Below are 14,656 nucleotides of genomic sequence, written 5' to 3'. Positions count from 1 at the left end.
ATAGAAATAAGTACTTTCAACACCGCAATTACATTATGTATAGTGACCTGAATGAATATCTGGTTACACTTGTGCAAATTAACTGTTGACTTAATTTGTTGATTACCATGAAGGATAGGGACCCACCTTTTAAAGATACGAACACGGTGTTAAGAGGTCTGGAAAGGAAACGGACATATTCCTGTCCAGAAGGAATTTCTCTCTCCTGGTGATTCTAAGGGATCCCAAGGTGTTGCCAGGCCTTAAGAGATAAATAGGTCTTCCAACAGTGGATCACAAGTTTTATAAAACATGCAGAAACCTTTCCAAGTAGTTATGAAATGTGATATGCGTTACATGCCTTTTATTGTTCTGTGCACCATATATCCACATCCCCAAGGTAAAAAAAAAAGCCCAGAAGCAATAATGTTAGATTTTCACAAACCAGTCAATACTAATCAATTTAGGGACCATGACCTGGGGGAAATAAATTATTGATGGTTGAAGTATAAGGTCAAATATTTACTTTAATATTTTAAACAAACAACTGTTCAGATTTTTTTGTTGGGTTTTGGTCCAGGCCTCAGTTTTTTAGCAAATGAATGTAGTTAGGTTGAAATTATTTGTTAAAAATCTTTTGCACAATTTACAGAGCATTTTTTGTGACAATCTGCACAAGCTCTCATTTTCATTTTATCCAGTAACTCCCAACAGATTCTGCAGTCTTGTTTTACTAGACGGGGTTTTTTTGTATCACCATATTCTTTTTCTTTTTTTTTTAGGTGACCATATCTGATCAAACCTATTAAAATATACAATATATGCTAGTTTAGAGACTTTAAACAGACATCGATCCATTTTATGGTTTCTGCGTAAACCCTTTAGGCCTGTGTTTGAATAAAGTGCTTGTAAGGATGCAATTAAAAGTAAAATTTGCATGCAAAGAGAAGTGTGACATCTTTTTGTTCATATTCTTTTCTACTAATCATCCGTTTACAGTTATATTGGGGGGGGGGGACTGGCAATTTCTTAAGGGCGTGCTAGTGTCACACTGTATTTCTTACCAATTGGCACTGCCAGACAAGAAGTCTAGACATTGCTAATAGTTCAGAACTCATTCTGTCTGCACACAATATAAGGATTAGACTAAATTGCAAGAGGAGGGCAACTTCATAATTTTTTTGGCAGCATCTATGAAAAGAGGATGCATTTGCAAAATCATAAGAGCCTTAAACAGTTTTATTCTGTCTATTTATTTGTAGACACTACAATTTGAATGTCATGAAAACATTGTGCTGTGGAGGTTTTTGAAAATCGGAAGCTGTTTTTTGCTTTCTTGTAGGGCTTGATATTTTTGGCGACTGCTTCGTTTGTGTTCTAGTAAACAAAGCTTCCATGTCTTGCTGCCATTGAGTGCTTTTTGCTTCCTCACTGTGCTCTCAAAAAACATTAGAAAGAAAAAAAAAAATAGTTACCGTTCTCTGGTGGTTGGATATCACATTGCACTCTTGTTGCAGTTGATTCTTTTAAACTTTCTTGATTACTTTTTCTGCTTTTGTTTTTATTTTAAAACTCTTTACTTTATTTTCCTTTTTCCTTTTATTTGACTATGGCCTTAAAAGAAACTTAGCATCTCCTTAACTCAGGGCTCCTATAATCAGGGATCAGCCTTCTCATCATAGCCTATGATCAACTCTTAAATGTATTGGGGAGGATTTTCCAGAATTTGTTAGAAGACCAACCCTGTCCACATAAAAAAAAATGCACATGCACAACCCTGTATCCGCTCCACAGAGGGAACGCCTATTAAACCTGTGAGAGCATGAACAAACCCATTTCTCCCCATTTTACTAGCGGTGATGTGAAATGGATTTCTCCAGATAGCATGCCAAACTTTGCCTTTCTAGTAGAAACTTTGCAACCAAGGCATCAGTGGGAACCCCGACCCGTGCTTTCCGTGTACGCCATCCTGTGAAAGAATCTCCCAAAAAACATTCTGGTCTGGTTTCTTTCTTCTGATGCTTTTCTCTTCCTCTCATACACGTTGTAGACACTTTTACTCTTATGACTCTTGGCCATTTTCAAAGAACCATGGTGAGAAAGGTGAGCTTCAATCACCGGCTAAAACCGTAGCTCACCACACATATACACCTAAAAGTGTGCATGAGGAGAAACATATTACCAGTGATTGACAATTGATTGACAAGAACTACTTATTTTGATGATCAATCCAAAAAAGAAAACCCTCCCCTATACCTTTTAAACTTTACTGAAATTGTGATTAAAACATCCAGATTGCTTCTGTCTTAATAGTACATATTCCTACAGTATTTAAAGCTAAAAAACTAACGATTTAGACTAAACCCAAGTTACGTCTACTTCCTATGACTAACTTCTGTGTCAATGAAGGGTATGCTCCAGTTGGTGTGCACTGTAAGGATCTGTGAACTAATGTGTTTGAACATAAACGTGCCACTTTTTAAAACTTTTTTTTCCCCCCCAACATCTGCCCAAAAAACTTGCTCATGCATAAAAAAAGGCATGTAACTATTGTAACACTTACAGTTCTTTGAACACATTTCAACCCATGCATACACTAATTAGGCAACTGGATGTGGAAACCCACACATGCTCACAGCAACTCGGTCACCTATTTACTCATGTGAGGAAATCATGTCAATGAAGTATGCTTGGTAGAGCATGATTTTTCCTTTTAGGCTGAACTAACACAGTGAACTGTCACTGAACCTCCAGTGAGATATCATTCTGGTAGATTAACTTGTTTTATTTATGTCACTGAGCCTTGCGATTTGCTATATTTAGGGTTGAGAAGAGGGGAATGGGCATTATAGAATCTTTCAGGTGGAGAAAACAGGCTTTTTACATTTTTCTTTATTTATTTTAAAATGGAAATGTCTGATTAGCTGTGTAACATAGTATATCCAAGGAGCACAAGCTTTCAAAAATCCTACATTCTAATGGATTCAAGGACAATTATTGTTATTGGTCCTTGATAATATACACCTCTGTGTTTAACCTGTAGCTACTCAGCAGTAGGGAGCTTGGAAGGCCCGCAGTAGGACCCAGAGTGGCCCACTGTGACGTTTGAACCGAGTATTTGCAGGTTTCTCAAAGCGCAAGCATACTGTTATATTAATTGTTGAATACTAATTGTTGAAAACAGACATTTTATCGTGGCATCTGGCGAGAATAGATCATAGAAAAAAAATGTGCAGTGATTTAAAGCTCATAAATAACTGAAAAGAATAAAGTTAACTCATGCAAATATGTGGAAACATTAGATAATACATTTATATTTGCAAAACCAGCAATAGAAAACCACATTTCCCCATGTACTCTGCAGCTGTGCTTGGCATTCTGTTAGAATTCCCTTTTTCAAAAGAGTTACACGTTCACCAATGAATATATTTGATAAAGTGCTGAAGTGCATTGATTCATTGCTCTGTAAACCTGCCACTATCAAGTCCTTTATGACCATGTATTGACCTCTCAGTCTTTACTCTATTTTGCCCATCTTGAATGGACACCAAAAAAAACTGCTCGTAGAGTGTATAACTAAAATTGCAATTTTCATTTTCCTTTACACTACCAGAACAATATTTCGCTCCAAGGTTTCAAATTTTTTATTACCTTGAAAGCTTGCTTGTCCAGAGTCTATTGCTGCAGGACTTACTGTTGTTTGGGAAAGTGCTTACTTCTACTATGTTTCTAAACACATATATTTATATAAAAAAAAAAAAAAAAAATATATATATATATGCATGCTTTTTTATAAGATGCAAAAAATTTAGATTATATTGCAAATACAATTGATTGCTGGGCCCAAGTTTAGCGCGAGAGCCTTTTTAATTATGAAATGTATGTATTTATTTATTCTTTGAAAAAGGACAGCTCTGTCCAATGTACCTGTAGGGAAAAAATCGCTTAAATTTGTTCATGTTGCAGATCTATATGTTTTAAATCTTGAAGTAGCCCCGTGTTCCTAGTGAGTTTGAATCTTGGCGTTCTGTTTTTGCTCCACATTTAAACAAATCTTTCTCCAGGTTCAAGGAAAGATGTTTTAATTGCTCTGTAAATTGTTATTTAAAAAAGATTTTAACTGTTCACTTTGAACGCCTTTTGTGACTGAAACTGCAAATCCCAGAATATGTGACTCCCTCAGCTTTTCTAAATAGATTGTAGTATATTTTGCACTTCTCTGATTAGGGTGGAGTGTTACACTTTTCTATCAATTGTTTATTAACTAGAATAGCTACCTGAAAGTTCCCAGTATTAATTTTTTTTATCTGGTCCTGCTGAAATAAAAGGTCTTGTTTGACCAGAATCCAACCCAATAACCTGCGATTCATCTCATTACCTTGTCCTGTTTAACATATTCACCGCTGTTTGACCGGCCAAACCCCTTCTTTATCCTAAATTGCTTTCCATGGACCTTTTTAATAGTAGCTACTAAAGTTTACAATCGAGTTTACAATAGAGTCTGAATCTTAAGGTACTGCTAGTAATGCAAAACAATAAATTTAAAAAAAACAGTAAACACTAGTATGCCATTCACTTAATTTCCAACCCATTAACTCACTATGATACTCTGTTTTAATTCATAATCATACATTGCAATACATAGAGCTCAATTGAGTGTTACAAAATAAAAAAAATTAAGGATGAGGCAAGACAATATGCTTTGCACCTGATTAAAAATATTTAAATTTGTGTAAAAAAAAATTAGAAGGACTTTTTTCCCCGGAAACATTGAGACTATGTCGTATAATAGATGGTTATCAGCCTGTGCTTACCTCAGCAGAAAGTATATAACTTTTCTAATTTTCTAGATTATGACCTATGCAAGGCACTTTTTTAAGATATAAAATTGAAAATCTGTAAATTTAGGAATAATCCTATAACATTCACATGGTCAGATATGAATATTACATATTTTGAGAGTCAAGTTTTGGAACAAACTAAAAATACTAAAATTATATGAAATGGCTTTCATAACAGTTGTAGGTGGATACTTAACACTAAATTACTTAATGATTAGTGCTGCTGTGTTCTGTCAACCAACATGCCATAGCATACTAGCTGATCTACTTCTGTGTAAATTAAACTTTGCTAACTGATTGAGCTTCTAATAACTTTGTCTTTATTTTACGGTATTCACTCCTATAATGCTTCAAAATAGTGGGAGGTTAACTCTCACTGAAACAGATTGATTTCACAAACATTTAAAACAATATCGAAGTAGTTTATCCAAAACCTCCATCTAATCCAAGCAGATCAAATGATGCTCTTACATTTCACAAACGCTTTAACTCTGTTTGAATCAAGGATTCTTTGAATTTCCCCTTCCTGTCTGCCACAATCTTTATAACTGCTTCACAGGTTTATCCAGGGTGCAGGAATAAGCATAAACTTTTGTAAATATGGAGTGATGTCAAGCAGTAATATTAAGTTATGTTAATGTTACTAACATAGCCTAAATCTAAGAATAACAACTTACATCCCCTTTACTTATACCTGACTGAGCACATATGAAGGCTGAGTACATATCTGCTCACAGTCAAGCTAAGCTTCTGCCCTATTTTTATGGCACAACCATAAAAACGTATTGTTCTCAAGCAGCCACTTACCAATTTTTAGAGCCACCTCTAAACTGAAAATTCTTCTTAATTATCCCATTTCACACACGATCAGCTCTTATGAATCCCCTGTAAGTCATAATTAATTGATGACCTGTCAAACTTCAGCAAGCGATAAGGGCATTTTCACTCCTTTGAAACATTTTAAAATATGCGGTTAAAACAGGCTCTTTCTTGTGTCAATATAATCCTATTTAGAATTTTCCAGATTTTTATTCTATATGTATATTTAAACTAGTTTTAACAATAGAAAGAAAAGTATTTTTCTTTTTACTAATGGACTGTGGATACTTCCTGATGACTCACATTCTCCTTTAAATTGTTTGCCAATTGAAATTCACAGCATTGAACAGTATTTGAGAATTCTTAATGTTTCACCAACACAGTGAGAAAGTTAGTAGGTATTTGCATAAAAAGACATTAAAGAAGGGAACCCCATCAATCACTGTAATGCTGTGAGCAACGCAGGAGGAAATTCCTTATATCTTTAGAAATAACAGTACAGTGAGTTCTCCACCTAAAAATGCCGTATGTAAAATGCATGGTTTATTTATGGGACATTGCTGCAAATGAATCGTATATTACCAAAGATCTTTATTGGCGATAGAGGCTATCTGCTCTCGATATTCATCATCTGCCATGTTGTCACTTACCCTCCCTTCTGTTTTTGTTTTGATGTTGTGTTTTCTTGTGACTGACAAGATGGTGACTTAGAGCCGATTTGGGTTCATAGACAACCTCATGATTAATAAATTATCTTAGCATTAGCATCCAGGGCTTTAAACCCTCCTAATCAATCACATGGGAGTTTAGCTCGATGTTAGCCAAGCAGTGTGTTAGAGAATGCAGTTGTGTGCTTCATTCCCTCCCTTGTTTTGAAGGAAATTTAAGAAAGTAGTTAATCAAAGGTTCATTAGCATACAGCACCTTGCTCAGTCCACCCTTATACCCCGCTCATAATAGACACTTAGGCAGCCTGTGTGAGGGGAATATTAAGTGTGCTTCCATTTGCACTGGTGTTTGTTGAACAGAATGAAAATCCCTCATCCTAAAACAACTGTACAAAGTTTTTGTTTTCTTTTTACCTTAAATGATTCCATTAACAGTTTAGATTCAAGTTAATATAAAAGAGCATATCATATAGAGGTTTTGGAAAATGGAAGGATAATAAATATTACGTTGTTTTTCAGTGTTGCATGGAAATATTTCTAACTATCCAAGTTGGTCTTAAAACAAAAAAAAGCTTATAATTTTTATTTTCATTTTTTAGATTTTCTTTGAACATATCTGAGATTTGATTACTTTGAATGTTTCAGGTTTTTAGTTGAATATAAGAAATGCTGTTATTAATCAGCGATCAGATATCCTTCACTATGACTTTGATTCTTGTTCAGTCTTTAACATCTTGTCCCATGTTATCACAAGTTTTTACAAATAAAAACCTTTCTATTTTTCTTTAAGCTTTAATGCTTCTGATATTATTTCTTTGGTTATTATCCCAGTTGCCTGACATAAGCAAAGTGACCCAGGTCCTGGATACAATACTGTTCTTTATGTTAATAAAGGCTCTTGAAGGAGTGACATTGGTACTTTCTTAATAAAAAAGCAAGCATTTTAATTAGTAATTTAGAATAATATAGTATAGAAAATCCCTTTATTGTCCCACAATCGGGAAATTGTGGCGATTTATTTTTATTACTATGAGATGTATTATTAATGCCCCCCACTATTAGTAGATTTAACAGAAAGATTAGATTATTATCCATTATAGAAAAAATGTATAAAAAAATTTATTTTTTGTTCTGTCAGCATTATTATCCATTGCATGAAAATTGTCTAATATTATAAGTCATCATTAATATTAGCAAACTCCTTTGTTGTTTATACTCCTCTATGTTCGGCTGTTTAATATACAGTTCTTCTACAACCGTCCCTTCCAGATGCCAAGGGGCCTTAAATGGCTAGTCAGACAAATTGCATCCCTTTAACTCAGCTGTCAGTCAGATATATATAGCGGATTTCCCCATAGGGAAAATTTTTACTGGTGATGGCTTGTAAAAGACTAACACAGTATTGCATTAATGGTGTTTGGCTTCACTGTACTAAATAAACACTTATGATCTGACATAGAATAATTCTATAACAGTTTCAGTCAAGCAGCTGATGGATTCTATGGAGCTTAAGGTTTAATAGAACAGAGTAATAATAAATTGAATGTGTTTAAAATCACATTTTTTGGAATATTAGGAAATGACATCCAAACAGTAAGAGGTGCTTTCCTTCTGCATGTGACCAGCAGCTTTTTAGGTCAAATGTAAATTTTGAGATTTAGTTTGGGGTGATTAAAACCATGAAAAAAATATATTTTTAAATTGTATTAGGTTTTTCTATGACCATATTTCATGATTGCTCTTATTGTAAGTGATTAGTCTCTTATGTCTGGTTCTCATTTTAATCACCTACTGATAACGATTATGTAAATTTGTGTAGATAGCTGTGCACAAATATACAGGAACCTACTTATACTTGGGTAAAAGTTTCTATCCCTTACATTGTGGCAGAATTTTCTCTGCTTTTCTAAAAACTTTAATGTTCATATGTATTTTAAGTATGAACTTTGTCTCTTCAAAGTTTGCAACGATAAAAAGTTAACATAAACATGAACAACAGTAACAGGACGCTAACCTAGATCTGTTTTGACTTGAAAACTGTTAAATTAAACTACAATTTACAAAAGTTCATAAGGAGAAACCCAATGCTACAAGGAGAGAAGCGTAGCAGTCAAATTAGACATATTTTTAGATATTTGGCCACAACTGCAGAAGGATCCTTGAAGGAATCAAAGTCAGGCTTTGAAGCAAAAATTATACAAAAATTGAGTTGTTCGTTTAATGTTAGGTTGCTTTTCTCTGTTTAGTGGTTTCATTATATGGGTACGGTATTATTTATGAAAAGAATGGCATTAACATGGATGTTTTCGCCAAGCAGGTAATGGCTAAAGGCCAAATTCAAGGCTTCAAAACAGCCATAACTAACTAGTGATTTTTTATTTTATTTACTCTCTGGTATAAGGTGGTCTCTTACTCTCTGGTCTTTAGATTTGTACCTTCTCAGTGGGGTGTTGCATTGCATTACCTGATGAATAAATTAATCCACATTCAAATTTATGCAGTCACTGTGATAAGCATAATCACTGTACTGTATGACATATATGTTTATATGTACATTTTAGACAGGGATTGTTGACAATGTTTTATGTTTTAAAGGCCAGCTGAAGCCGTTTTTAAGGAAGAAATGTTTTGAAATAAAAAAGCTCAAACAGGAATCTGTATTGATCATAAGTGGGAAAAGAAGAGGAAATTGGAAACTGTAAACAACATCGGCTAAATAAGAAATGAAGACTAGAAGTAAGCCCCCAAATCAAAATTGTTGAACTTAAAGGTCACACAGCTAAAGAAAAAAAACAAAACAACGTATAGCAGCAAGGCCCAAATCCCTTGCTTCCATCATAAGAAGTAACATATAAATAGTGTGAGATGGTAAAGTGCTGGTGAAAATCAAAATGAAAAAGAAGAAATATGAGATGAATTAAAAAAGAATGAGTCTGGAATGGGCAAATCCCAGAGGTACTATTGATCTGTGCCTGCAACACACAAACATAGCTGTGCTGCCAGGTCAAATATGTATAATTGATGGAGTTGGGCTTGACACAGGCATGTAATGTGATCTGGGGCTGGAGTCTCATTGGTATTAGAATAGTGTGTGGGTGTGTTTTTATGTGTGGGGTAAGTGTGCACACTGGTTTAAGAGGAAAAGGACGAGGATTTGGTCTGGTGACTCAGTGTAAATTTGATGTATAAGAATGCTGTATTTTTCATTTTTACAAGTCCCCATGGAGGAACACCAAAAGGAACAATGGCCTGGCTGTAATGGTCTTTCATCTAAGGGGACTTAGTTATGAGTACAATACAAGATGTTGTTTAGGAGACTTGATGAAAGTCTGTGAAATGTACCTTCCCTCTTGACTTGATTTCACCTGCTTTAGAAAAGAGAATAAAGAAATGCAGAAATTTAGCCATCATGGCACTTTAATTAGTTATACATATATTATATCCCTATTTATTTTGGGTAATTTTCAGGCTGAATTTCAGCAGAATCTAAAAGAAAAAAAATGCTTTGTGGTCGAGAAAGCTGTACCATTTTATTCACAGTCACATTTACACAGACGGTCGTGCTTGTTTTTCTGCTGTTTTCCAGTGTTTCTTTGTAATGTTTGTATAAATGTGTGTGTATTTCTCCAGGTTTTTGTCTGCCCTGACAGCGTTCTTTGTTCCACTGTTGCTGTGTGTCTAGTTAAATAGCAGGCCTTTGAGAAGAAATCGATTTTGGCAACAAGATAACTAAGTTATCAAACTGTTTCATTGACTGACTGTCCTTTCTCTCCATTTCTTGTCCCATTTTTGCTATTCCATCTCCTTTCTTTCTTCCCATTTTCCCCCTCTCTTCTCTCATGTTTCCCTTTTCTGTCATTCCCTCTGCGTTTTCCTCGTTTGCTTTCCCGCCCCCTCTCACAACAGGCCGACAGACTTGTCCACCAGATAAGTTTGATTGTGGAGGAGTTGCCAGCAAATGTGTTTCGTTATCATGGCGATGTGACGGAGAGAGGGACTGTGAAAACGGGGCAGATGAGGAGGAGTGTGCTGCAGGTAAGCCTTTAGTTTGGTTATTTTGAATATAGGAAACCCCCCAAAAAATTGTGAGCATTCTAAAATGCATATTACATTTCCAACTTTCAGAGTGTATTAATATATTTAGAGTCAAGCAATATGTAAGTGAATTATTACAAATATTTACACACTCAACAATATTGTCACCTTTTAAATGTTTCAACAGGACGGGCATAAAAGATTGAATAAAATGCATCATTTAAATCACTATAATTATTCGAATCTGTTTTCCAGCATAAAGCTCCAACGTAATGAGAGATTTGCCAGATGTAAATACCTTGAGTAAAAATAGCCGCATGTTGCAATATTTACAGGTATAATGGAAGATTAGTTGCTAATTTTTGAAAAGACCCATCCTCTCCACTTAAAAAAAAAGAAATGCATATGCACAACGCTGTACCCACTCCAGGGGGTAAAGTGTAATAAATGTGTGCAAGAGCTTGCACAAGCCCATTTCTCCTCGTGCACGTTCTGTCTAAAAGTCGCTGTTTATAAGCTTACTTTCCAGAAGAAGTTTTGCAAGTATTCCACGACTCACCACCGGTAAGTGAAAACGTGTACGAGCACGTAGGACGGTAAACATATCACCACACATCCTCCCCTTTATCCCCAAAGATACTTTAAATACCTTTTTTGATATTGTTAAATGCATTTCACTTATTTCAAGTCGAATATTACAATTTAGATAATGCTTTCTGTAACTTTTATTTATTTGCTACTAAATTTGACTGTAGACTTCAGATGCTAATTCCAGAACACTTGATACATTTTATTTTATTTTTTTAGACTGCATAGATGTACAGAGAGAATATTAGCTGCATTAGCTGGATACAGTAGTAGCCATTCAACATTTCCCCACATTGCTTGATGGGCCCTTGGCTGGTCCCCTACAATTCCTTTTTAAACATCAATATTTGCACTAAAATATTCTTTTTGTCATGATTTGTGGACTTTAAGATCTAAAGGGATGCCCCATCTCCTGGTCAGACCCTGTAATTCAGTGAAAGGGTGGAGTCAGAGTAAAAAAACAATTGCACGCCCAGGAGAAGGCCAGTGGCTGGAAGTTAGATGGGATTTTGCCAGGAGCTGCAGGGAAATGGGCTGCCATTCGGCTGGTGTTTGACTGGAAAGGGCCATTTTGAATGGCTGCTACTGTAACTAGTGGATGCTTGGATATCTAGCCTGAAGCAAAGTGTAGTTTCCCAAAGGAAGAATTAAACGTTACATGAATATAAGGGATAAGCAACTCTCCAAGAGATTATGTTTTTTTGAGCAGTGCGTTGCTAAACAAAAGTATAATTTCTTTCTTGTAAACAAGGAAAACCTGCTGGAATCAATATCCTGCCGGCTGTGCGGAGAAACAGGTCAGGGAGGCAGTTTATAGAGCTTTGCGGATCGTAAAGAATGATAGAAAGTTACATCCTCTTGAACTTTCTCTGGCATCTCATAATTAGCCCTTCTAGCATTTTTTTTTTAAACTGTGTTATTTAAAATCCTTGCTATACAAAGGTAGGTAGAATTTGTGGCAGCTCTAGTATGCCTCTGACTCATTAAGCATAGGGTGGCCACATACTCCTATTAGCTGTCTAGTTTGAGGGCAAGACTGCTTCATGGGTCGATAGGGTGATGTGTTGATATTGCATGGCTTGTGCAACTTGACAGCTGCAGATTGTAAAGGAATAATGAAGACAGATGTCAATTTTCAGATGGGATATACAGCTCAAATCTGAAGCATTTGCTTGGTCACCAACTGGATGGTTGCCCTGAGTTGTCCATCATTATTTTGAAATGGTTTATGCGGAAACTTTTATGAACAGAGGATATGTTTTCCTCTCATTCTAAATTTCTGGTGTTAATTTTAAAAACTCTCTGCCCATAAAGCAGAGAGTTACATTTTTCAATTTGTTTAAAGCACAATATTTTATTATTTAGTATTAATACCATTATTTTTTGAATTCTTATTATAAATACCTCCGATTACACGGCATAGAAACTTCTATTTCTTTTACGGCCACTATTAAACTGCTAATAGAACATGCAATATTGTGATTTTAACAAGACAGAACGGTTGTGCAGTTTGTTTTGCAATCTTTGCACGGACAAAATAATTATTGCTTGTTCAATTTAGCGCTCCTTATTTGGAATCTTTGAAGATCAGGCCCATTGAGCTTTTGTGATTTCCAAACCTGAAACAAACAGAAACATGCAAGTATATCATTTTTCAATAAATGGGTTGAATCACAGAAAATGTTACTTATACTCGATATAGGTATGCATATTTCTACAGGATGGATTTGTTTAGATCAATCTGCTCTTTCTGTTATAACTGTTAATTCTCCATTTGTAAAGACCAGCTGTTATCTTCATCTGACACATTGACATTTGTCTTAAAGATAATCAACCAAATACTTTGTGGAATTTTATAAACTCATAATGAATCATGAGAAGAAAAACTTGTGTAGTTGATGTGTGAGCAATCTTAGCAGCTTTAATCCTTACCGAGTAGTAGAAAATGTAAAAAAAAGAAATCTGATTATAATTGCTAACAGATCTAGAGAAAATGTCTAACCTTTCGTGAAATAATTGTAGCCAAGACTGCTTTTTATCTTCCTTTGTGGCCTTAAAATAAGAAGTGCAAGATTTTGGGCTCCTTCTAAGGTCCTTAATAATTTAGACCCCCCCTGGCTAGTATCAAAGCAGTTAAATGTGCTCTGGTTCTTTAATCTCCTGCTCCTCAACCTCTCAAAGCAATTGGTTGTTAAATTGAGGTGCTTTCGGGAATGTAAAGCTGTTTGTTCAGCAACTAGCAAGAGATTACATACAATAAACCGTAAGTTTGAATGTCTTCTTTCTATTAATTTCAGCTGACTTTGCCTCACCTGTCAGGTACACCGAATACCAGAATATTTGGATCTGTTGACAAAGGTTCTACATTTACCAGCTTTTTCTACATTCGACTTTTCTAACTCTGTTGGACCAGTTAATCAAATACAGCGAATACAGAAATAGACATTCAACCCAGACTGATGATGCTATTTTACATACCCGCTTTGTTTCTCTCATGTCCAATTTATTAAAAAAATAACAAAATTTCTATGTTAACTTTCTATTTTCTCTGCACCAGTGCTTGATTTCTTTTAATTATCTGACATGAAGGCCAAACATAGATCATATATTCTTTTTAATGCCTTTCATCTTTCTGACCTGTGTAAGCTTCTGTCTATTATTGTAGGTGGTTAATAAAGCTGCTTAAAATTTCATGGGATTTTCAATGATAATTGATTTTGAGCCTCATGTGGTTTGACTGTGTCTGAGGTGTTATGGCAGGCCTGCTGGTTTAATAACCTGCCGACATCATCTTTTGATCTATCATTTAGAGATATAGGAATGAATATTAATATTAATGTGGCATCCGTAGAACGGCGTTTGTTAACTGAGATCTCTCATAAATGTTGACTCCAGTAGACGCACAGAACTAAAAGGGGCTGTGGAGAGTTTTGGTTAATCAGCTGAAAGGCTAAATGGCCTGGGTAGGCCAAACCATATCTGCATATGTTCCTGTTAGAAAGAACAGAAATTGTCTTCAATGTGTTCCAAATGTATCATTGTCAGAATATCCAGGTATGCAATAGGCATTACCTTAAGAAATGTTTGGTCTGTAACAAATGTAAGGTAATTTTTTAACAACCATGAATAAAGGAACTCAGTTTCAATGTATTCACTGACACTTGGTGAATGCAAAAGGTATTGTGGGGGTAAGGTGGTGAAGTCATTAAGACATGAAAACTGTAGCTTGCTTCATTGATAAACACCAAATGAAGGGCAGAATATTTTTTTCTGAAAAAATAAAAAAATAAAAAAATTATCTGTTGAGATGTATAAAACACATCTCAACAGCTTTATTTTACATTATTACAGAACTTATACATTTTTTCTTATGTTGTACAGCAATAGTTGTACAGTATTTTTTTATGATTAGATCTGAATAATGTATTACTGAAACAGAGCATACTTTCTTTATACTATGACTTTAGGTGAACTTCATGCACAGCTTATTTGGTTGGGAACCTAAAATTTGTTTCTGTTTGGTTTTAGAGGGATTTGACATTGTTCTTTTTGCAAGTGGTATGTAGTCTGTAACAAAACATGTGTGACGATAGTTTATCCAGTTGGACAAAATTGAGTAGGTTAAGGTGGAGCATGAAAACAGAACTCCAGAAAAACTCTCTGGGACCCTCTGAGTGCAGAATTTATACATATATATATATATATATATATATATATATATATATA

The 14,656-nt window shown here is 35.0% G+C and overlaps 1 protein-coding gene across 4 annotated transcripts in view; it reads left to right on the top strand.

The window, feature by feature from the left end:
* The window catches only part of LOC107097923 (low-density lipoprotein receptor-related protein 8-like), a 204,339-nt gene that overhangs the window by 109,786 nt on the left and 79,897 nt on the right, over positions 1-14,656 (top strand). For all 4 annotated transcript variants that reach the window (XM_015395281.1, XM_015395280.1, XM_015395279.1 and 1 more), the window contains exon 4: positions 10,214-10,342. In XM_015395281.1, the coding sequence (XP_015250767.1) occupies positions 10,214-10,342 (129 nt within the window). The remainder of the gene's footprint in view (positions 1-10,213; positions 10,343-14,656) is intronic.

The sequence above is a fragment of the Cyprinodon variegatus genome, unplaced genomic scaffold (genome assembly GCF_000732505.1).
Source record: "Cyprinodon variegatus isolate N-32 unplaced genomic scaffold, C_variegatus-1.0 Scaffold733, whole genome shotgun sequence".
Lineage (NCBI taxonomy): Eukaryota > Metazoa > Chordata > Actinopteri > Cyprinodontiformes > Cyprinodontidae > Cyprinodon > Cyprinodon variegatus.
Note: the sequence above shows the minus strand (reverse complement) of the source record. Positions and strands in the feature narration are given on the sequence as shown.